The sequence below is a fragment of the Macaca nemestrina genome, chromosome X, assembly GCF_043159975.1.
Source record: "Macaca nemestrina isolate mMacNem1 chromosome X, mMacNem.hap1, whole genome shotgun sequence".
Taxonomy (NCBI): Eukaryota; Metazoa; Chordata; class Mammalia; order Primates; family Cercopithecidae; genus Macaca; species Macaca nemestrina.
Window position 1 is genome coordinate 20316888 of NC_092145.1, and position 25664 is coordinate 20342551.

A 25664-nucleotide genomic window follows, 5' to 3' on the forward strand; every position below is an offset into this window, starting at 1 on the left:
GTTGCACAATCAAGGGGCCCATTCAAACCTGATTTAAGCCCAGGATCCTTAAACCCAGTAAAGCAACCATTGCCACAAGGAAGGCTGCTAACTCTGATAATAATGACTTGAGACTATCTGGAAGAAGAAACCAATAAATATGAGCAGGGTAGGGAGGACCCCCCAAAGTGTATTTAGCACTTCCTTAAAAAACCTGAATACAAGGGTGAAGAAACAAAATTGACCCAATTGGAAGGCAAACATTTACTAAAATACTATATACAACGGAAAAACAAAAGGGTGCTGATTTGTTTTTATGCCTCTGGATTCAGAATTAATTGTAACACCTGCTAAAATACACCAATTGGTAAACCTTCATGTCCTTAATCAGTACTGGGGTCCAAAGTACAGCTGTATCTGGGGATCCCACTGCATTTAAACAAAGTACGCCCTATATTCTTAGGGTAGTTATCAAACATAAAATAGAAGATACGCAAGTATGCCTTACCTTAAACAACAGAACTGTTACCTTGCCTAATTTTCCATGGCTATAGTACCCATGTCCTATTTCATAGTGGGCATGGATACTCAGACTCAATGAGTAAAAAGTTAAAATTAAGTGTTTGACACTTACAATCAGCTTTATTTTTAAAAGGACCCCATAAACCCTGTGCACACTACCTCATCTCCACCAGTTGAAATAATGCAGGCAAATATAAATTAAAACAGGGCTTTTAAGTATTGAAACCCATTATCTATATCTATATGTCTGTATCTATATCTATCTATCCTGTCTGTCTGTCTGTCTGTCTGTCTATCTATCTATCTATCTATCTATCTATCTATCTACCTATCTACCTATCTCTTGCTCTATAAATACATTTGGAGAGAAAGAGAGACAGAGAAAGTGGTAATTATCCCCATTGCATCTCCATTTAACAGCTCAATTTGACCTGTTCTTAAACTTGGAAAAACTAAATGGCACTTTATGGCATATTTCCTGATCTTTGATGTCAAGGTTGAAAGGCCTTGATTAAGGCCTTTGTATTAGTTTTCTGTTGCTGCTCTAACAGATAACCATGAACTTCAGTAGCTTAAAATGACACAAGTATATTAACATTATGAAAGTCAGAATTCTAAAATGGGTTGACAGAATTATGTTCTTTTTGGCAGCTGCGGGGGTCCGTCCCACAGACCCTGACTCAACGATGGATGAATAAAGTACACTGACACACAGATATTCTGCTTTACCAGTTCAGCTGAGTGTCCGGGCCACTTAATAGCAGCCGGGGTCCCCACCAGCTAGTGAGACTCGCATTTATTCAGTAAAGATTAATTGACAAAGGCTTGAGTCAACACCACTAGAAGGTAATTGACATTGTGGACTTCCCGAGTAGAAAGCAATTAAGCAGCCACAGTAAATCAAAGGTTAGTCTTAGGACCACGTGAGTAAACAAGTTAGTTAGATAAACTACTCTACATTCCTTTGTATTTGTGCCCTGAGCTCTCTGGCTCCTGCATAGAGACTATGGCTGCCTTCAGCCAGATCTATTACCGAAGTTATGCAAACTCTCAGGCCTTTCAGGAGCATTTGTGGCTATTATAACTAAAATTTTCCCCACCAGCCTGACTGAACCCCCACAGGCAACTCTAGGGAAGAATATATTCCCTTGCCTTTTCCAGCTTCTACATACTGCTCACATTCACTGGTTGCTGGTTCCCATCACGTCAACCTCTGCTTCTGCAGTCACATCTCATTCCCCGAATCTGACACAAAAGCCATTAGACATGAGCTCCTTTATCAACATCCTGACATCCATTCCAGCTTTCTCTGCCTACTCTCCTGTAACAATGGAGAGATGTTTAAGCCCTTTCCCAAATCCCTCCACTGTGCACATGGCCTTCATGAAGATTTTACCTTTATGGGGACTTCACTCCTACATAAACATCCAACACTAATTGCTTCTCTTCCTACATCAACAATGTTTCCTCTTTCTAATTAATAAAAATAGAAACAATTCTGAAGTCTATTTAAAAATATAAAATTATATAAATAAATCTTGCTATAATCTGAATGTGTCCCCTCCAAAATTCATGGGTTGGAAACTTAATCCCCAATACAGCAGTGCTCGGTGGTGTGGCCTTTGGGAGGTGATTAGGTCAAGAGAGTTCCATATTCATGGATGCATGGATGGATTAATGCTGTTATTAAAAGGGCTTGCAGGAATGGAGTCACCCACTTTCACTTTTCTGCCATATGAGGACACAGCATTCATCCTCTCTTCCTCTTCTACCTTATACCATGTGAGGATGCAGCAAGAAGGCCCTCACCAGACCAGGTGTCAGTGCTGTGATCTTGGACTTGCCAGCCTCCAGAACTGTGAGAAAATAAATTTCTGTTCTTTATAAATTACCGAGTCTTTGGTAATCTGTTATAGCAGCACAAAATGGACTAAGATAACTGCACCTCAACCTTGATTCCCCTTAAGTCTCATTTGTTTCCTCTGTAGCGACTTCAAAACCTGACAAGGCGAGCATAAAGAGAGATAACCGTAAGATCGTTTCCATCTATGGAGATGAAAAATCCTGAAGAAAAATAACCAAACAAATCCCATAATGCATTAGAAGAATTGTACATCATAACAAATGGAGATTATTCCCATAAAGTAAGAATAGCATAATATTAGGAAAATGACCCATATTTTTCTCCATATTAAGAGCTCACAGGGAAAAAAGTGAAGATCTTGAGGATGCTAAAACACAATTGGAAACCATCATTCATCATTTTGAAAAATCACCTAATGTGTATAAACATTTATTTGCCAAAACCATCAAAAATATTTCAAAGCAATTGTTAGTATCATGTATATCCAATAAAACAGTAACCAGACAACCAGATAAGGGCTATAAGCAGTTTTTCTTGTATTTCAGCATGCTTACTTTTTTACATTTTAACATTTCTGAGATCAAGAAGACAGTGATAAGAGATATATATATATATATACTTTAAATTTATTTAATTAATGATATGGCTTAAGAATTAAGGATATTCTGCTCTAAAGGCCAATTAGTATGGATTGGGAACATATATTTTATTTTCTAGATTCTAAGATTTTTTTTTTTTTTTTTTTTTTGAGATGAAGTCTTGCTCTGTCACCCAGGCTGGAGTGAAGTGGTGCAATCTCTGCTCACTGCAACTTCTGCCTCCCAGGTTCAAGTGACTCTCCTGCCTCTGATTTCCAAGTAGCTGGGATTACAGGTGCGTGCCACCACACCTGGCTAATTTTTGTACTTGTAGTAGAGACAGGGTTTCACTATGTTGGCCAGGCGGGTCTCGAACTCCTGACCTCGTGACCCGCCCGCCTTGGCCTCCCAAAGTGCTGGGATTACAGGCATGGGCCACCGTGCCCAGCCAAGATCCTCTTTTAAGGTTCTGAAATTATACCATTTTTATTATATACGTCAAAAATCTGACAGATGTCTGTCTGGAAGTTGCAAAGATAATTTTTAAGACTAAAAAACAGTAGGTAGAATATTAAAATATTTAGAGAATGCCAAAAAGATTCTCACACTGGCTTATCTATTTTGACTCTCATCCTTCAAAGCTAAACACTGTGGTATAATGAGAAACACCACTGACTAAGAGACAAAAGTTCTACTTCAGGCTTGACCAAGAATTAACTGTGTGCCCATTACTTCCATTTCAGGTCCTCATGATTTCTGAACTGATCTTTTGCAGAACCATATTGGTCCCCCCAACTTTGCCTTATCCTTAGACATTTCAGTAAATTTCCCTAATCACCTCCACAATCATTCAAAATGTATTTGTGGCCTCATGTAATGGCCAAAAAGACCACTCCTCATAGGAAGATATTAGATTACCTACTACATTTCTTACCTTTATTACAAAGGACAGAGTTTCTACCCTGGCCTGGAAACTTCTATGCCCCTGCCACGAATATTTTGTCCTCAGTGCACCAGAGTACATACTTCAGAGCTCTGCTCTGGTACACTTGATAAAGCACAGTGCAGAACCACACACTTCTTTGATAATGCTTACATTTGTTGCATGTAATACAAAATGGGAACTTCTACAACAAAATAATTAATTAGAAGAACATAAGTACTTTACAGAATCCAAGATATCAAAGCAGCAGACATGCTTCACAAGGACAGAAACAAGGGTAGCTCAAGAGAACTCAATAGTAGGTATTCTAAATAATGTTCTCTATACAGAAATGGCAGTAATGAAACTTAGAGGAAAATCACTGAGTTTTGGGGTCTAGTTCCAAACTCCAAATTATCAGGAAAAATTCCTGATTGGCTCATCTAGGGTGAGGTGACAAGTATCAAACCAAGTAGCAGTGAGAGGAAACATGACCTCTTTCCTTAGCACACTCTCTCTTTTTCCCTGAGTCCTAGGGCCTGATTGGTTGAGAACCAAGTGAAGTCATGGTTACTATGATTACTCATGACTTCTCTCAGAACCTAATGCCAACAGTCTGCAAGATTCAAATGCTGGCAACCATCACCTGGCTTCCTCTGGCTCAGGGCAGAATAGGGTAAGTGGAAGTTGCTGGGAGAGGAAGTAGGTATATCCCGTGGCTGTGTGCCATCTACATGTATCCTTCCTGGATGAAACATTCAGCTATCCGGGCCTCAGAGCTTGTCCCTGGCTTGTGCAAAATCCCTTCATTAAAATTTCTCCTTTGTGTAGATTAACAGCACCCACTGCATCTTGCCAGGTTCCCTGGGTAGTGATCAGTAACTTTGTCCGCCATATTCCAATCAGGGAATTAGTCTTAGGTCGAATTTCCCACTTGCTTGTCAATCTCTACATCCAGTCTTTGTCATGACTCTGCAATTACTCCCTCTATAATACACAGTTCATGTAAATGGAGGGTTTAGTTGCAGAAATTAAACACTGCAGTTAAACACTGCTGTGTCTCGCACAACTGTGTAACCCCCTCCTAAAGCTCAGAGCAGTGGAACTCCACACTTTTATTCTGTGGACCTGGGATGCAGGTGGGCTTTTAATGCCTTGGAAAATCTTATACTAAAACTGGACCTGTTTGTTGAGACATATGCATATGTCTCAAGCCATATTCCCTTCCAAGTATCTGATCTAGAATAACTATATTGTTACCATTAAAGTGTGACCCAGGTGGGTATTGTCTAGATGCAGGACGTGGATTTTCCAGGCTCTCTGAGGGATGATGGTGAGGACAGGGCTTTGTGATTTTTATAGTGGGGTTCTCATGAGGAACTAAAATGACTATTATGAGGAGACGTGGCTTGCCTGCACACTGGCAATAAATCCTTCCCCTAATGCAACTATTACAAATGGAAGCTGTTTTCTCACTGGTTTTGGTTGGATGTGCCTTTTGTTCACACGATTTCTTAACTTCTCACCTGTCTCTGTGCTACCTGAGACCACAGCAGATGAACTCTAGCTACTTCCCTTTGAGAGGGTGTTTACTAACATTGCAGAGTCTGGGAGTGTTGGATTCAAGAGAGGCCCTGTTTAGAGAAGGTGGAAGGACAACTGAGTGGACACGTGGAGAAGCCCTGCAGCCCTAAATTTCTGGAGGGAGGTGACTTTAAGGAGTCCACTTAGAGGTCTCGATTCGTCTCCCTTGAAGTTTGGGGGAGGGTGTGGGTAGACGTTATAATCAAATAAATTTAAAATGAGAGTGGCTTGCAGAGTGGGGAGGGAATTCTCTCAAGAGATGTACTTTTTCAGTTGAGAAAAAGAGAGAAGGAGCTAATGAGGTAACCAGAAATGCCTAGGAAAGAAAGAATCATCTTTCAGCTGTTGGTGCAAAATAACTTTGAGCCTGCAATTCTACTTCTCGCCAGACATTCAAGTGTGAGGGTAAATTAGCATACAAGGTGTTCAAATGTGCATTCTCTAAAAATAGATCCTGAGGCACACTTATGAGTAGAAAGTGCCTATGTAGGAGGGATTCCCAGGCAGCGCTGGTAGGGGTGTTGTGAGATGTAGAAGGAATGCAGCTAATTAAGTGGCAAGAATAATCTAACAGGTTGCCAGTGTGGGTAATTTGAGCTAATTCTCAGGGGGATCCTATGGGAGACTGTGTCGAACACACACCTGACATTCATCCCAAGGGTAGGATGAGAAGTCTTGAGGGTATTTAGCCACCAAATACCCAACTATACTTCTTAAAGGACTTCCCCCAGGGGTGATATAAATCTCTGTCACCTCCAGTTGGCCTTGGGTCAAGTCCAGCATGCTCGAAGGGTGAGACAAAAAGCCCCCAAGGCAGAGAGTCATGGCAGTTGCCATAAGCAGCCCTGTAGATGCAAAGGTGAGACTTAGTTCTGCAGGGCCGGAGTCTAAATATGTAAGTCAGTGTCAGAATCTTTTTGGCACTGTCTGTTCCTTAAATAGGTCAATATTCACCATTTGTGAAAATCTTGATTGTACTGGAGCTACATTTCCTCACTATAGGTAGCATGTTTTAAATGTTTTTATCAATTATCAATTTTAATTGTAAACTGGTTGTAGGAACTCTGTCCCAGAGAGTTGTGAGATGCAAGGTTAGCCATCGAGGGAACATTTGCATTGTAGACATCAAAATCTTCCCACTGGGGAAAAGAAAGCAGAATTTTTGTAGTGTGTCCTGCTTGCAGATGTGCCATGCTGGGTGTCGGGCACAGGTCTCTCCCTGGGGTTTCGTGGAGATCTTGGGCTGCATTTGTCAGAAACTCTATTCTTACCATTCAGGCTGCAGGGGCCCAAGTTGCAGTGTCTCACCTCTTGTTGAGAGGTTGCTCAGCATGTGGAATACAAACCTCCTCCTCTCCAGGTCTCCCACAGCAGCTGGAACTTTATTCATGTTCCTATCATTATATTCTCTATGGAATGGGATGAGTTGCTGATTAGATTGCTCCCACCCACCTATGCTCATCCAGGTCCACGCTCAGTACACTGTCCCCATAGTGGGTGCCCCTGTCCCCAGGGGTTCTTGGAAATGCTGTTCTGGATGGTGACTCCATTTCAGCACTAACATAGCCACTGGCAGCCACAGATGGCCTTCTCAAGCTTGTATTGGGAGTCTAGTAATGAGTCCTTTTTGTCGCAGTTCAGATGGGACTTGCAATGCCCAGCTCCACTGGTGTTGCTTTTTGTTTTTCTTCTATCTCCAGTCTTACAAATCAGTGATTATTGATGAAATGCCGAGAAGCTACAGCAACTTCCGGCTGCTCTCTTTGAGCATTATGTTAGGTGACTGGGGCCTCCTGTTCTGTTTAAGGAGCCCAACTGCTTGTCTTCTCGATTAGCTTTAAAAGAGTTGAATTAGACCAGGGATAGTCCCTGTTTACAGCAATGCGGGCTATAGGGGCTTAGAAAGAGGCTATACTTAAGTATATTCCTGGGAAATTTCTATACTTGTGTATCCCTGAGTCTAGGCACCTGGTGGGCATCTGGGGACCATTAATCTGCTCCAGCTTGACAGTTGACTAGCCCATCCCTGACCTATGCAAAACTTTGCACCACGCTACCACATTATACTCCCTTCCTTTTGTGATTTAGATCACAACTGACCACAGTTACTGTTCAAATAGAGATCACAAGACTAATTAAATGCACTCTTTCTGGCAATAAGATACCAAATTATAAACAAAGCCTAAGGCCATGCCAGTCAAGGGTTAATTCCCACTCTGCTACACCCAAAGAATAAAGTATGTTCTAATTGCCACAAAACTTTTCTTTCTCTCTAGCAGCTAAACAAGCACTGCCCTAGAGATAAGCAATATTGAAACAATTGCAGTTCACTCACTTGTTGGCTTACTGACCTCCACTCACCTGTTCCACAAGCCATAACTATAGCTTTTATTGGACAAGAGACAGATTTCAATACCTCTCTCCTGATAAGAGACCACTGAACATGAACTGATTCTGGCCAGATTAAGGCTGCACACTGAATGCCTTCATATCCTTGCTTCACCTTTGGTGTATAGGGCCTAAATATAATGTATTTAAATGTTAAGTCTCTGCCCTAAAGTGAACATGAGATGCGTGTAATATATGTGTTTGCTTATCCCACATGCACATATCCCTCCTTCATGAATATTCATAGCTCCCAGCCACTCCAGCCAGGGGTAAAAGGGGCCAAGTTACAGCTTGAGCCATTGCTTCAGAGGGTACAAGCCCCAAGCCTTGGCAGCTTGCACGTGGTGTTGGACCTGTGGGTGTACAGAAGTCAAGAACTGAGGTTTGGGAACCTCCACCTAAATTTCAGAGGATGTATGGAAATACCTGGATATCCAGGCAGAAGTCTAATTCAGGATCAGAGCCATCATGGAGAACCTCTGCTAGGGCAGTGCAGAAGGGAAATGTGGGGTTGGAGCCCCCACACAAAGTCCCCACTGGGGTACTGCCTAGTGGAGCTGTGAGAAGAGGGCCACCATCCTCCAGATTCCAGAATGGTAGATCCACCAACAGCTTGTACCGTGTGCCTGGAAAAGCTGCAGGCACTCAAGGCCAGCCTGTGAAGGGGCTGCCCAAGGCCATGGGAGACTACCCCTTTCATTAGCATGCCCTGGATGTGAGACATGGTGTTAAAGGAGATTATTTCAGAGCTTTGAGATTTAATGTCTACTCCACTGTGTTTGGGTCTTGCATGGGGCCTGTAGACCCTTTGTTTTGGCCAATTTCTTCCATTGGGAATGGAAGCATTTATCCAGTGCCTATATCCCCATGGTATCTTGGAAGTAATGCATTTTCTTTTGATTTTGTCTTGTCTCAGATGAGACTTTGGACTTGGACTTTTGAGTTAATGCTGGAATGAATGAAGACTTTGGGGGACTATTGGGAAGGCATGATTGTGTTTTGAAATGTGAGGACATGAGATTTGGGAGGGGCCAGGAGTGGAATGATATGGTTTGGCTCTGTGTTCCCACCCAAATCTCATCCTGAATTGTATTCCCCACATGTCAAGGGAGGGACCTGTAATCCCCATATGTTGAGGGAGGGAAGTGATTGGATCATGGGGATGGTTTCCTCCACGCTGTTCTCATGATAGTGAGTGAGTTCTTATCTGACAGTTTTATAAATGGCAGTTTTTCCTGCATTCTCACTTCTCTCTTGCCACCTTGTGAATAAGGTGCCTGCTTCCCCTTCACATTCTGTCATGATGGTAAGTTTCCTGAGGCTTCCCCAGCCATGTGGAACTGTGAGTCAATTAAACCTCTTTCCTTTATAAATTACCCAGTCTCAGGTATTTCTTTATTGCAGTGTGAAAACAGACTAATACACTTGTTGAATATTTATGCTTGGCCAACCAAGCATGCATATAGTTCAGCATAAAGCCCTGCCTCATCTTTCCCTCCCTCAAAGTGTTTGCTTTTTGTTTTCAGTCAGAGGCTGCACTTCTCTCCTGCAGGTTGTCATCCCCTACTTAAGAAATAAAGTCCTCCTTTCTAAATGGATAAATTGTGTGTGTGTGTGTGTGTGTGTGTGTTTATGAGATGGAGTCTCACTCTATCGCCCAGGCTGGAGTGCAGTGCTGCAATCTTGGCTCACTGCAACCTCTGCCTCCTGGATTCAAGTGATTCTCCTGCCTCAGCCTCCCGAGTAGCTGGGACTACAGGCACGTGCCACCACACCCAGCTAATTTTCTGTATTTTTAGCAGAGATGGGGTTTCACCATGTTAGCCAGGATGGTCTCGATCTCCTGACCTCATGATCCGCCAGCCTTGGCCTCCCAAAGTGCTAGGATTACAGGCGTGAGCCACCGTGCCTGGCCAAATTGTGTGATTTTTAAGTTGACACAATGAAGGTCCACTTCTGACTTTCCCCTTTTGTATAGGGTCCATTTGGCCCTGAGCTGTCAATTTCCAAGTATGAATGCTTCCTGCTTTGTCCCATCACTTTATGCCTGGAAAAAAGTGCAGGGGCAAGGGGAAGCTTTATAACATTCAGTTTATTTCCTTCTTCTGCTTCTTTGTATGAGAAAGAGCCAACTTTTGATCATTTTTTGTTCAGCTGTGATATTCTGCTGCATAAAGAAGATTGAACACTGAATACCACATTAATATGGTATTCCCAGATGACTTATTTGCAGAAACTGACCTGTTTATCCCAAAATTCATATGTAAATTCAAGGGACCCAGAGTCTAAAGCAATCTTGAAAAAGAAGAACAAAGATGTAAGATTCATATTTTGTAATTTCAAAACTTACTACAAAGCAACAGTAATCCAGACAGTGTGGTATTTGCATAAGGCTAGACATTTAGAACAATAGAATAGAATTGAGAGTTCAGAAACAAAGCCATACACCTTGAGTTAACTGATTTTCACCAAGGGTGCCAAAACAATTTAATAGGGAAAAAATAGTCTTTCAACAAATTATGCTAGGTCAAGTGAATATCCATATGCAAAAGAAAGAAATTGTACCTCTATCTTATATCATACACAAAAATTAACTCAAAATGGATGAAAGATCTAAATAAATTAGGGGCTAACACTATAAAATGATCTAAAAGAAAACACAGGTGTAAATGTTTGCGCCCTTGGATCAGGTGGCTGTTTTTTCAGATGTGACGTAAGAAACCAAAGAAAAAATAGATCAACTGGCCATTACAAAATTCAAATATTTTGTGCAGCAAAGGACACCATCAAGAATGTTGAAAGTTAACCCACAGAATGGAAGAAAAATGTGCAAATTATATGTCTGGCTTGTGTCTAGAATATATAAACAATGATTACAACTCAATAATAGAAGATAAATAACAATTAAAAATGAGCAAAGGATCTGAAAAAAGTTTCTCCAAAGAAAATATACAAATGGCTAATAAGCACATGAAAATATGCTCAATATCATTAATTATAAGGTAAATGCAAATCAAAGCACAATGAGATGTCACGATACACTCACTAAGATGGATATAATTTTAAAAGGCATATAATAACAAGTGTTAGTAAGAATGTAGAGAAATTAGAACCCTCACACAGTACTGGGGGGAATGTAAAATGGTGTGGTCCCTTTGGAAAATAGTCTGGCACCTCCTCAAATGTTTAAACATTAAGTTGACATATGGTCTAGCAATTACACCACTACAAATATATGTAAAATAAATAAAAATATATGTCCACAAAATTTGTACACAAATGTTCATAGCAGCTTTATACAGAATAGTCAAAAATTGAAAAAATTCTAATACCAATTAACCAATGAATGGATAAACAAAATGTCATATATCCACACAATGGCATATTATTCAGCAGTAAAAAAGAATGAAGTAATGACACATGCTACAATATGGATGAAGTTTGGAACCATTATGCTTAAGGAAAGAATGGAGACACAAAAGATCACATATAATATGATTCCATTTATATGAAATATCCAGGATAGGGAAATGCATAGAGAAAAAATGTAGATCAGTGGTTGCCTAGGGTTGGTGCTGATTGGGAGGTGGGGGATGACAGGAAATGAGAAGTTAAAGCTGCATGGTTCAATATTTTTGGGGGGGTGAGGTAAATATTCTATAATTGATTGCCATGTTGGTTACTCAACTCTTTGAGTATATTTTAAAAACACTGTTATTTAGAATACTTTAAATGATGTAATTCATGAATTATATCATAATTTAGCAGTTAAAAAAATTCTAATTTCTAGAATCAGAAATCAAAGTCATGTTTAACAACTCACTATTATGAAGCCTTGATTTTGAAAGCTACCAATTTTAGAATTGAACCTACTCTGAAACTGTTCTTTATTACTTGTTGCATCTCCTTCAGCATGAAATGAAACCTTTAAAATTCAGTTGTAGAATAAAAAAAAATCAGTGAGGTTGTACAACCTCTGTCTCACAGCACATCATTTAAATTTAGCCATCTGTTGTTGTTCTTCATCAGTCTCTCCTCTTTTTTTTAACAACTTCCTTTGTAATCACAAAGTTGAGGGTGGGGGGCAGGTAACCCTTTTCTTCATTCTCATTTATATCCCATCTTCTTCTAAGTTGGTTTCCAGTTTTCCATATTTCTCGAAAATTGATCTATATTTTTCCTCCTGTATGCTGCTATTGGCTGAATGTGTACACCCAAAACTCCTAGGTGGAATCTGTAATCCCCAATGTGATGGTATTTGGAGGTGGGGCCTTTGGCAGGTAATCAGGTTTAGATGGGGTCATTAGTATGGAGCCTCCATGATGGGATTAATGTCCTTATGGAAAACATAAGAAAAGACATCAGATCTCAGTCTGTCTCTTTGCATATATGCACCATGAAAAGGCCTTGTGAAGACATGACTAGGAAGAAGACCCTTACCATAAATCCAACAACCATGCTGGCACCCTGATGTCAGTCTTCCAGTTTCCAGACCACGAAAAATGTTTACTGGTTAAGCCTTCATCATTTTCAGATTCCTTTCTGTAAAGACATCTTAGGTATTTGCTATAGTTGTTTGTTTTACTCCATCTCAACTTTGCTCACTTAAAAATCACGCGTTCTTGGGTTGTAGGTTTAATTTCGGAAACTCTTTTTCCTTCTTTATCTTGCTCATCATGACCTTATCCAAAATTACAATATTCTCTTTAAGTTGCTTCCACCTATAAAGTTGTTTGCAGCTCAAGATCACACCTTGATTTATTGGGTGAATCAAGGTTGAAGTGTTTAGGGGAAAGAAAATGACTTTTATCTGACCATCCTCACTGGTTAGTGATTCATTGAAATGTAAGTCTGGGAATTATACAGAAGTCACAGTGCCCTGACTTCCTCTTCATTGAGTTATAAAATATTATGTTGAAAATGCCTGACTTGCGGAATATAGTTTTGAAAGAACCATTCTGAAGACAATGCTCTGGTGAACCAAACATTTTTACTAAGTTTATATATCATAGATAATGCACTGTGTCCTTTTACATACCTTTGGGGAGCTTCGATTTTGAATGATGATTGACTTTAACTTAGTGTCATCTGCATTTATATATAAAAAGTCAGACAGGTGCTTTTTATTTTCCTCCTGGACATGCAGACATCTCTTTGGCTTGTCTGAGTTGGTTTTCACACTGGCTTCCAAAATATGTCAGTTTCATCCCCATTGTAAAACTAAGCTACACCCAGTTTCTCCTGTTAGATTCACATTGGCAATTTTTGTCCAAATGGCTCAACTCTTGGTAAATACTGAAAACTTGGAGAATACGGACAACCCAAGATATTCGGCTTTTTAGAAAGATGATTCTGTAAATATGAAATACTTACTTTACCCAGAGAACTATGTTAAGCACTGCAGGAGATAAAGATGGAAGCAAGATTTCTGTCCTCCAGGGAAAGCATAATGTAGTAGAAAAATGACAGGATATGACAACAGGATACCTAAAGTTCAGGCTAAAATCTGCCACCGGTAATCTATGTGACCCTGAACATGAAGTAGTAGGTGAAGTCGTGTGATACCATTTCAAATTATTTATATGTCAAAGAGAAGTATAAATGGGACCTATCTCAAAAGGTTAAAATCTACCTAACAAGAGTAAAACGAGATAACCGTTGGGGAGCATGTGTCTGATAACTAGAATATGGTTTTGAAAATATAGGGGGCTGTTGTTTCTGATCTAACAAGAGGCTTGACCAGGACCAAATTGCCTTTTATTCAAGGAGGCTTTTGATAAGTCTAGTGACTACAGCTGGAGCTCTCTCTGGCTGAGACTCAGGAAGGCCCAGTACACAGCTCTGCCCACAAGAGTGCTGAAGTGGTTCTGACTTTGTGAGCCACTCTTCTGTGGCCCCTAGACCTTTGCGGTGGCAACCCTTACTGGGTGAGGCTCCTAGTAGAATGGGCTGCCAGCCTCCGGGAAGCCAGCAGGAACAATCTGGATGCACAATACCTGGCAAATCAGGGATAGGAGACCTTGGCACCAGGAGTCTCTAAGCTACATGGCTCCCAGGGAAGAGCCATTTGAGGGGCTTCTCTAGGCTTCCAGCAGGGCTAGAGACCCGGTAGCATTAACTCTTTCTTGCACCCAGGACCTAACTGGAGCAGGAGGTTGGTTCTTCTAGGATGGAAAGCACCCCCGGGACAGTTCCTAACTTGGCTAGGCTGAGACTCCGCAGGTAGAGGGAGGGGGATGGCTGGGCGTAGCTGTCACAAAGCCACCGGAAATGCATCTTTCATTTTCTGGCTGATTCCGGTTCAGGTCCACAGACCTCGATCCTGGAAGAGTGAGTCGGAGTCAGGTCTTCGAGAGGTGGAGGGATCGAATGAGGGAACTGATATTCCAAGACTCCCCAAATCTTGGAGCTTCACTCGCCAGGCATCCCGCGCTTTCCTGACATTCGCGCAGCAGCGGAGAGCTTTGCTACCCAGAGCAGGGAGGCGTGGCCACAGAGGCGCAGTCGAGCGGAGGAAGAGGAAAGTGGCCTCCGGGGAAGCCAGAGCTGACTGAAGGTAACCGAGAAGCTGATTTTCTCTTTAGATTTGACTGGCGATCCCCTGAGAAATACCGGCCGCTCCTGCCAGTTGCAGCCTTTGGGGCTGCTGTGTAGCGAGGAATGGGGGTGGGGGACGTGATACAGTATTTTTCAGTAGGCAGTGGCGCCACTGACAGGCGGCAGATCGGCTGGAGAGCTGGTGGGACTTGTCCACAGCGAGGCCGCCTGACCGCGGGCTCCTACAGCCACTTCTTACCTACGGAAGCAACTTCTTTCTACCGGATGTACAAATATAACCCAGGGATGCTAGTGAATCACACTCAAAGGCTGCCCACGTTCAGAGTTCTTGTGGGCAACCCTGTGGTTGATCTAGAAGTTGTAGTGAATCAGGGATGGGGATTTGGGGCAGTAATGTCTACCACCACACCCAGCGAAACTTCCTGATTTTTGATGGCTTATGAACATAACACTAAAGAAAGAGTCATTTCAACATTAAAGACGATGGCTTCTGCTGACATACACACACACACACACACACACACACACACACACACACACACACACGAAGTGTTCCTGTACCTCCTGAGCCTGAATGGTCAGCAAGGAGCCAACCATTATTTTGAATACCTGTGGCATCCTTGAAAGAATTTTGTTGCTATTTCTTCTGGATCACCTCGGGAAAATCAGTTTTGAGGACATGTTAAGTCAGGAGAAAGGTTACCATTACTAGGACCCTTCCCGTCTATGAAGAACCTTAATCATCACCATCTCTCTTTCGTTTTTGTTTTTAACCACCTGACATTTGTATATGTGTAAAGGAAGGCCATCTGTAAAGTTTTCCAGTTAAAGTAAACAAAAGATTTAATACACAAGTACAAACCTGTGCAGTGCCCTTTATAAGTCTTTCAAAGAAGTACTACACCTTGCCACATCAAATGTTGATGATCTGCTTGCTTAGCGGGGGGACATTTGCTTACTTTTTCTCTAGTTACTTCTACTCTGATTTTGCTGTCTCAGTTCTCCTACCAGCATTGATACAGTATAAAAGGGAATATTAAGAGTTCCATTTAGTAAAGTCTTCAGTCTAAGTGAGATGAAGGGGTATAGAAACTATTTTTCCTCTGACTAAAGAAAAATGATTGGGATGATCTGTTAAAGTTTCGAGAAACTCAAATAGGCCCTATTTGCCAATATAGGACAGGAAACCCACAGATTAAGTATTGGATAATCTCAAAGTTCATTTTGGCCAATTGGTGCCAGTTTTCTCACCCACCAATCTTTCCTCAACTGTTTAAAAAAAAAAAAAAAACAGGAAATACATTGATTGATTGGCATTTGTCTTCTCTTAGCTATGCTTTGTTTCAAAGTTGAAAAACAAAGAAAAGGAGAGAAACTTACCTTCTGAGTAATCTAACATCATGAATGTTCCAATTCTTGACAGTTGATTTTAGAGGAGAAGCCAGACAGGAACTTCTCTCTTCATTTTCCTCTTACAATAAATAGCAAGTAAATATGTGTCATGTGGTTTTCTTCTTGACATGTACTTTTCTTCTGCTCTCCCTCAGTGCTCTTGGGAAGAACAATTCATTGATTTGGTACCAAACCTGATGCACCCTCATTTGTCAAAGGTGGTACCAGGTGGGTGTCAGTGTCACACACAAGAGTAAAACTGTTCCTAGAGCAAATGACGATGAGAGAGCTGAAGGCGGATTCATGCTCAAACCCCCAGATGGGGGCTATGTGGGAGACTAGTGGGTCTGTGAATGAGAACTTCAGTCAGAGTAAGAAATACAGCGCAAACATAGAGAGTCTTGGTCCTGAGAGCGCTTGCAGGCACTTCTGGAGCTTCCGTTATCATGAAGCAACTGGACCGCTTGAGACCATCAGCCAACTTCAGAAATTATGCCATCAGTGGCTGAGGCCAGAGATCCACTCAAAAGAGCAGATCTTGGAAATGCTGGTGTTAGAGCAGTTCCTGAGCATTCTGCCCAAGGAGACCCAGAACTGGGTGCAGAAGCATCATCCACAGAATGTCAAACAGGCTCTGGTCCTGGTGGAATTCTTGCAGAGGGAGCCTGATGGAACAAAGAATGAGGTAAGAAGAAAGATTCCCTACATGTACAATGAAGTAGGATAAAAGTGAATTTATCAGAATGGAAGAGTTATCAGAGAACTAGATTAAGTTCCTCTTCTGTTGCTCATTTAGGACAGCTAGCAAGGATCTAAAACGACATACATGCAGCAATAGTCAGTCCACAGGTTTCAAAATTCCTAGCACAACCTTTCCTGGTCTTAGAGGAAATAAATGCATTTTGTCTTCTCTAGGGCCAGGGTGAGTTGATGGTGGTGGGCCTAGTCTGGCATGGGCAAGGAGAAAAGAGTTGAGTTCTTAGAAACAGAGAAATAAAGGGCAAGAAAGAGTTGGGAAAGGGGAGAAGATCCACAAGATAGGCAGCACTTACAGAGACCAAAGGAGAGAGAGGTTACCAAACAGAAGTATGAATCAAGCGGCTCTGGGGAGACTGCAAAGAAAGAGAACAAAATGGAAAGAAAAAAAGGAAACAAGGATATGGAAAGAAGACAATTGCCAAGAGAGAAGTGGAGGGAATCAGGATGCTGAGGGGTAGTATCTTCTGTAGCAGGAACACACATCTCTGGGCTGGGAGGAAAGAACCTGCATTGCCCTCACTTAGTGGCTTGTCATTGGCCCTGCTGGTGAGTGGCAAACCAAGGTTTGTCCTTGGAAGATGGCAGCACACTTCCTTTGTTCAGGAGCCTACCTTGAAAAATCCAGGGCAGGGCATATTTTTGGTGTCTTATTACTACCAAATCATGTGAAGAGAGATTGGAGCCCAACTCTTCCCCCCATTTATTCTTCCATCCATCTTCATTCCCTGTGAAATTCTTTCCTGGATGATTGGAAACTGGCTAACAGGAAAGCTTTTTTTACTCAATTCCTTTTCTTTTACAGAAAACCAAAAGATAAAAATTCACTAAAACAAGGATCCAAGTCAAGAAAGCAAACCAGTGAAAGTTACCCAGCAGGGGAACAGGCTGCCCACCCAACTTTGCTAGTGGCTGGAGCCAGGGCTCTGTGCATTGGGGTGGGGGCCACTGGGTTGAGGGGTGGGGATCTGCAGTAGTCACAGCTTTTTCTATTTTATCCTAATTATCCCAGATTTTGAGTATAGTTCTTTATGAGAACATAGTGGCACTCTTCATTCTTTTTATTACTTCTCTAATGTCATGCACTCCCCAAATCTGGGCTCTGCTCTTGTTCCTCCCTCCACTACCACCCCAAAACCAAAAGTAAGTTCTGTGCTAATGAGGATGGGGATTATTTCTAGGTCACAGCCCATGAGCTGGGAAAGGAGGCAGTGCTCTTGGGAGGAACAGCAGTGGCCCCAGGCTTCAAGTGGAAGCCAGCAGAGCCCCAACCAATGGGTGTGTTCCAGAAAGAATATTGGAATACATACCGGGTACTACAAGAACAGCTGGGCTGGAACACTCACAAAGAAACCCAGCCTGTATATGAAAGAGGTGAGGAGCTTCATCATAATTGTCTTCTCCTGGGAGCTGTGATGGTAGTTAGTTCACCTAGAATGCCATGGGAATTTTCCAGGCGGCCAGCCATGCTAGCAGCTATAATATCTCCCACGTGGGAGTATAGTGGGTCGATGGTGGTTGAAGGTGGGGGTCAGCCTGGGGGACAGAAATATCCAAACCACAGATCCCTGCTATTCACACTGTAGACTCTACTCCTTTGAAACTTGAGAGGAGAAGATGGAACAGGGACAGGTGGGGCCACCTCCCCCTCACAAGTTGTAGGAGAAATTGGGGTCAGACATGGGCTATCAGTGGCAGAATGTGATGAAAATTGTGCACTAGGAAAAAATAATAAAAAACAAAAGTCTCCCACATTATCTACTGTACGCTGGAGGACCTGAGCCCTTCATTTTCAAACCTTCAATTCTTGCCCAGCTTATGTTATGAGAGGAAAAATGAATAGATTTCCTTTGATTAATTTCTTTTGTGAAATCTAAAGAATTCATGAACTGGAGAACAGGTTGTATGAGTGGTAGATATTTGGTTCTTATTTACAATGAGATGGCCACTTCTTGGCACCACACACACACTTGTCAATGTGACCCATCTTTACTGAGGGCATCCTGATGTTCTGTATTTTAGAAATCAGCTCGGGATGTTTGTAAATAGGAAAGAGAAATTTTCCCTGACTATTTTCTACACACAGCTGTGCATGATCAACAGATGTTAGCCCTTTCTGAGCAGAAAAGAACCAAAGACTGAAAGATGGCATCTAAACTCATCCTGCCTGAGTCCCCGGTGAGCTGTTATTTCTGGCTTTTTTCAGGTGACTTGACCGTGGCCTTGTCTCTGCTTGTCCCTACTGCCTAGGACTCATAGTGTCCAGCAGGTGCTTTGAGACATTTTAGCCCCAGTTATTCTCTAGGCAACTAGGCTTGGCACAGTGGGAATTGGGCACCTCCCAGGTGATTTACTGATCCTCTTTGCTCCTTCCTTTCTGCCTTCTCACTCTTTTACTCTAAATCTTGTACTGTTAACATCTTCAGCACCTGGCCTACCATGTGATTCAGAAATGGGTGGTAGGACAGCTTCTGAAGTGGCAAGTACTAAACTATAGCCCATTCTCTTCTTTAGAGTTTGTTGACATTTGAAGATGTGGGTGTGTATTTTTCTGAGGAAGAATGGCAATTATTGGATCCTCCTGAGAAGACTCTCTACAATGATGTAATGCAGGATATCTATGAGACTGTCGTCTCTCTAGGTAACGATTCTTCCTTCCCTTTGTGTAGAAGTTAAGTAATATGTTATGTCCTCTGTTTATGGAAAATGCACCCCTGTGAGAGAGTCCCAGTGTTCCAACAGCTGATTGATTTTCAACTTGATGATGTGTGGGAAATAAATGGATTATTAGGATCCCCTCGAGAGCTTTTTATAAATACATGTCACACTTCCGCATTCTAAGTAGAATTATTTTGTTTTGACTGTGGAAGATTTTAGCTTTTTTTTTTTAACTTTCATCCAAACACACCCTTTTGTAAAAAACATAAAAGGATGCACATCAATGGCATTATTCTACAAAAAACTAATAACTAATCTGTAAATCAACAACAATAACAATACAAACAAAAATTTAAATGATATATGGAAAGATTTACAGGTAGGCTTATGGCTCTTAGTTTAGAAAATAATAATTCAAGTCAATATCAATAAAAGTTAAGGAAAAGTTTCTAATTTCCAAACATTTTGATATAATTATTTTTCCAACTACAATATTTTATAGACCTTTTGTGAGAAGAATATTAGTGTAATCCTAAAAAAGATAACATTCAAGTGATCCTGTGCAGGTCAGGTTGCCTTGTTAAAATGAGTTAGAATTCACATAATTCCAATAGTATTATTGCCTCTTGAAATTCAAATGTAGAGCATATCCATCATATTCAAAATGAGTTCCACAACTTACATTTATTTTGATCTAGTTAGAAATAAACCCTAAATTTAGGACTGGTAAAAAATATATTTAACAAAGACATGGGATTGATCTAAATTTTACTTTACAGGTAAGAGAAAATTACAATTCAGTATGAGGACACTTCGTAAGTTTTACCAATGCCCCCATTTATAATTAGGCCAACTGTATCTTGAGTGTATATGAATGTGTGAATAAATACATACCAATATATACAAACCAATTCACACCATACGATTCTTCAAAGATGTTGCTTGAAATGGCTTATTCTCTACTTTGGGATAAGTGGTGTAACATAGTCACTTAATTTTCTCTTAATCATTTTTCCCTTTTGTTTATAATGATTCACTTAGTATGTTTCATGTGGGTCATTAATATATTTTTGCAACAAAAATCCAGTAGCAGTAGACAGAAATGTTAACTTAAAGGACTACTGGGCAATCAAAGTTTAAATTATTGCATGAAAGTAGAGCAGATCACACGTAAAGTCTTCTGCCATGGGATATATTGTTCCATGACTGAAAATTGTGATTTGGTTCCTAGAACATAGCTCTTGCTCTAAGGTGATACATATCAATGTGTAGCTCCAGTCCTTATGAATTAAGTCTGTACTTTACTGGTTTGAGAAGGTGAATTTCTCTGTATGTGTGTGTGTGTGTGTGTGTGTGTGTGTGTGTGTGTGTGTGTGTCAGAGTCTCACTCTGTCACCCAGGCTGGAGTGCAGTGATGCAATCTTGGCTCACTCCTACCTCCACCTCTTAGGCTCGAGCAATTTTCCTGCCTCAGCATCCTGAGTAGCTGGGACTACAGGTGTGTGCCACCACGTCTGGCTAATTTTTGTATTTTTATTAGAGACATGGTTTCACCATGTTGGCTTGGCTGGTCTCGAACTCCTGACCTCAAGTGATCGCCTGCCTTAGCCTCCCAAAGTGCTGGGATTACAGGCATGAGCCACCGCGCCTGGCCTGAGAAGGTGAATTTCTTGCTACAGACAAATGCAAAATGCCTCTGCAATAGTGGGTGAAGCCCACTCTCAAGGGCTTAAAGAGTTCAACTTTGAAACAGGGCAGCATGGGCTGCCTCTGCATTTCTTCATAGCAAGTCTATATGCAAGCCACTGAGCAGCACCACTGATGGGAATCCAAAGGAAAACGGCTATAGCACAGTGGAAATCCACCATGGTAACATAAAGTGATTTCTCAATTAAATATTTTGCTATATCAAAGAGAAGTAGGCAAAGGCACATGGTAGTAAATCTAGTCAGAATGTCTACAGGTCCCCATTACCTCAAATATCAGTGAACTCAGGGACCAACCAAGGTTTACACTGATTATTTTGATATAAAAGATAAAACCAGAAAACTTTAATGTTTTCAAGCATTTATGGCACAGACATAGGGAAGTACAAATATTATAGCTTGTATCTTCAAAAAGCTGGGCAATTCACGCTGCTAAAGTGAATCAGTCACAATTTTAACTTCATTCTTATATTTGATACATTTTTGTGTGTAGAGTACAGGGTGTGCAAATTAAGCAATTTCAATAAATATTAGAAATGTCAATTATTTTGCAAATATAAAGTGAGTGAAATCAGCTAATAATGCAATCCAATAAAACATGTGTTAAACAGAGCTTTTTCCCCATGAATACTTTTTACTCTTTCCTTTGAACATCTCGATACTTAAATACATTTTCTTTTATTGGCTTGCAGAAATTAAGCAAAAAGTGAACTATTACCTAGCTACAAGATAATAAATAGTAATAAGAGTTTGGAGCTGTCCAGTTGTAATAAATAGAAAATTACAAATATAGTGAAATATGCTGCAAGTTAATGCTCAAAAATGTAGCCATCTGAACTACAAAGTACACAATCCTACTAGTCTTCTGAAGTTGTCATTAGTTCATGGAAAACGTAAAGAAGAGCAGAAACTCCATTTAGCTTTTACCTTTCCAGCAGCTCCAGTGCTAAAGTTATATAATCATGTATGTTTGCCCAAGACGAACTGCACATTGGTGTTAGTCACATATTCTGTTTTATCCAGAGTTCAATCAACAAGGCTTTATTTGCACTTCTTTTTACATTCAGGAAACAATAAGCCTACCCAGGCAGGCTTCTGTTGATAATTGCCTTCTTCTGTTGGGTGTGGGGATATAAGCCACCCTGCTATGTTTTTTTTCTTGTTGTGGGGTCCCAAACCAGTTTGTCTTTTTCTTAACATTTTAAGAATTTTCTTTTAGTTATCTCATATTACTTAATGGGTTTATTGTTGTGCCTATCAGGGAGGATCAAGGAGAAATGGGTCTATGCCATTTTGTCCAGACTGGACCAGAAATCACTTGTTCCTGTATTTCTTTTAAAGCAATCATCATTGACTTTTCCCTCCATTTATGTAGCTTTCTTGCACTGGGACACAGATGGCTGATTATTCTGTTTATTCTGACAGGGTTAAAGCTAAAAAATGACACTGGAAATGATCATCCTATATCTGTTTCTACATCAGAAATACAAACATCAGGATGCAAAGTATCAAAAAAGACCAGAATGAAAATTGCCCAGAAAACAATGGGCAGGGAAAATCCTGGTGATACACACAGTGTACAGAAATGGCATCGAGCTTTTCCAAGGAAGAAAAGAAAGAAACTTGCAACTTGTAAACAAGAGGTTCCAAAACTTATGGATCTTCATGGGAAAGGCCCCACAGGGGAGAAACCTTTTAAATGTCAGGAATGTGGGAAAAGCTTCAGAGTTAGCTCTGATCTTATTAAACACCAGAGAATTCACACTGGAGAGAAACCCTATAAATGTCAACAATGTGACAAGAGGTTTAGATGGAGTTCAGATCTTAATAAGCACTTCATGACCCATCAAGGAATAAAACCATATAGATGCTCATGGTGTGGGAAAAGCTTTAGTCATAACACAAATCTACACACACACCAAAGAATTCACACAGGAGAGAAGCCCTTTAAATGTGATGAATGTGGAAAAAGATTCATTCAGAACTCCCACCTTATTAAACACCAGAGAACTCACACAGGTGAGCAGCCTTATACATGTAGCATATGCAAGAGAAACTTTAGTAGGCGATCAAGCCTTCTTAGACACCAGAAACTCCACAGAAGAAGGGAAGCATGTCTACTGTCTTCAGACTGAGGAAAATTACCATGTAGACCTTGACTTTAGAAGTGATGGAATAATACAAAATTATGAGGCACCCAATGATAGGAATCTGTCATTAATAGAACATTTGGGAAGGGTACATGTTACACTTCACAAAAAGGAATCTAAGCTGATTGTCTTATTCAGCATTGCATCTTCTGTGCCTAGCACAAGAGTGATACATAAGGAGTATTTTATAAATAAAAAAATGAAAATGTAGTGATGAAATACCTTTAGCTATCTATCTATATGTATATATATATCTGGTTATTCAAAACTTCCACACCCCCAGTCATCTAAATTTTTCAAGTATCAAGTGCTCAACAGACATATGATGGTCAAGGCTCTTAGTCTCATTCTTTATTCTTTGTCAAGAGAAATGGAAAGAGTACTTGGGCCCTCTTAAGGGAGCTCAGAGAGAATTACTAAACTAGGGACAATTTCAATAGCTACCATTCTATCTACATGAACAATCGAGGCCAGGACTCAGGGAGCTTTACTCTGTAATAGAAAGAGAGGATTCAATGTTTGCCCTGAGAGAATTGTCCCATTCTCATTGCTTCTCTCCTGAGTACCCACTACCACAGTGTCTCTGTCAAGGAATTACAAATAGCAAGGAAAGGTCTGAATGTAACGACAGACCTAGGGACCTTGCAAGCACTTGATATCTCTCCTCTTGCTGACTGTTTCAACATAGACATACAATGAAATGATGAGGGAGGCAGTCTCGGCCCTCATCCAGGTATCTGTTTTGTTTTGTTTTGTTTTTGTAGAAAGCACAGATAAGTGGTGAATGGTCTTTTTCTGACTTTCATTATTATGTGTACTGTGTGGAGGCTTTCAAACTGTTGCCATACTGCTGCAGGACCTAAAGGGAGCCCCATCTTTATGGCTGATCAAGTACAACCCTATATGCCTGAATACTCTGCAAGAAGGCCTGGAGATTTTGCAAAACTGATTTATTGAGAATGGCAAGGAGAACCTTGTGAACTTTTAGCTTTGGTGCACAGCTGATACCAGAAGGGAACATCCTGAAGTGTCAGAGCAAAGTAAGGCATATGGCTTAGAGTGATGACCCCAGTCAGAACCAGGCCAGATGGAAATTGCTTTCTGATGTTACTGGTCTTCTTTTCCCTATTAGCCAAAGTGACTATCTCTTAAGAGAAGATAATGTGACGTCAAGGGAAGTTGGAAGTCATGGATTTATATCTATGTCAGATCCTGGTTTATAATGTTGGCCAAGGCTTATTTATATATGTTTATTTAGTATTCCATAAAATTGTACTTTGTAATGAAAATGACATGTTTTATGTTAAATTTAGACAATAAAGAAAACTTTGTCACCAAATCACTCAGAAATGGCCAATGTTTGCTTTTTTGAAATGGACGTCTTCAGATATTTTTTCCACCAGGAGACTGTTCTAAGCCTGTTTCCAAATGTATAAAATGAGGATTATAATTCCTACTTCTTAGGGCTACTGTGAGGATTAAATGCGCACATGTGAGCATGCCTGACACAATGATTGGCCACAGTCGGTGTTTCCTAAACATTTGGAACTTTCTTCATTCTTCCTTCAGCTAGTTATTTAGAAAAGAAAATAAACTTTGTCTACTTGCCCAGCTTTTAAGCGTTCTTCATTAATGAGTTTTCCATCATTTCTAGCTGGTTTTTTTAGGCCCACTAATGATGGTCAGAATGGTAGCCTTCTGACATGACATTCATTCTGTTCTAGAGATGCTCCTCTCTAGTCAGCCTGAAACAATACACTGATGTCCCAGTTCAGCTAGGTATACTGTTCATGAGTAACAAAACCAAAATATACTACAAACCCTCAACTTGAGATTCCTGAAAATGGAGGGGAGGTGATGGCTAGGGGTGGAATTTTTGTGGACAGTATTTATGCTATTAGGTGCATCCTCAAGCCAATAAAGTGGAAATGAAAGAGGAAAGGGGTGACCTCATATAATGGCCTCTATAAAGAATGAAAGTGCTAAGCCAAAAGGAGGAAGTGACCTGGGAGGAAAGGATCTCATTATATTCCTAAAGGCTTGGAGACTATGACTGCCTCACCACTCCCCCAACCCAGAATGATCTGAGATTGTGCATTGAAACTAAAAGGGGAAATTCAACTTCTTGCAGGGGACTCCATTCTCTTTGTGTGAATTCATGTTTGCTAGCATCCTGGATAGCTGCTATCATACCACCATTCAAATAAATTTATTCATGTGGCTTTTATAAAGAAGTTTATAAAGAATTTTTATAAACTCAAAAATTCAAGGATGTACTAGATCAATGGACCCAGCAGTTATACTCACGAGAATCAGCAAAGTCCCCCAGAACAAGTCAGCAAAAGAGCACTCCACTTTCCCAAAGCTGCTTACCCCTGTTACAATGCCTGTTACCTTCAAAGCTTATCGTGCAGGTCCTCATCTACACTGGCATCATTATCAGCAGGGTTTGAGAGAAGGGAACATGGGTTCTATTTGAGAGATCAATTATTTAAGGCAAGTGGCAGGAAGTGACTGCCTTTAGATGGGTCTGAGCAGAAACAGAGAATTGAGATTTGTTATTCCAAGTTCAGATACTCCACCATCATTTGAATACAAGGGCTCCAG

General features: G+C 40.8%; 1 protein-coding gene across 8 annotated transcripts in view; it reads left to right on the top strand.

The window, feature by feature from the left end:
* LOC105481395 (zinc finger protein 75D) overlaps window positions 1-24403 on the top strand; it is a 43979-nt gene extending 19576 nt beyond the window's left edge. Inside the window, exons 3-8 of one of the 8 annotated variants that reach the window (XM_071088815.1) lie at window positions 1153-2645; window positions 3117-4541; window positions 14143-14393; window positions 15943-16472; window positions 19058-19184; window positions 22333-24403. In XM_071088815.1, coding sequence (XP_070944916.1) covers window positions 16062-16472; window positions 19058-19184; window positions 22333-23042 — 1248 coding nt within the window. In that variant the 5' untranslated portion in view covers window positions 1153-2645; window positions 3117-4541; window positions 14143-14393; window positions 15943-16061 and the 3' untranslated portion in view covers window positions 23043-24403. The other 7 variants (XM_071088816.1, XM_071088819.1, XM_071088817.1 and 4 more) reach the window with 7 other exon arrangements.
* The last annotated feature ends 1261 nt before the right edge of the window (window positions 24404-25664 follow it).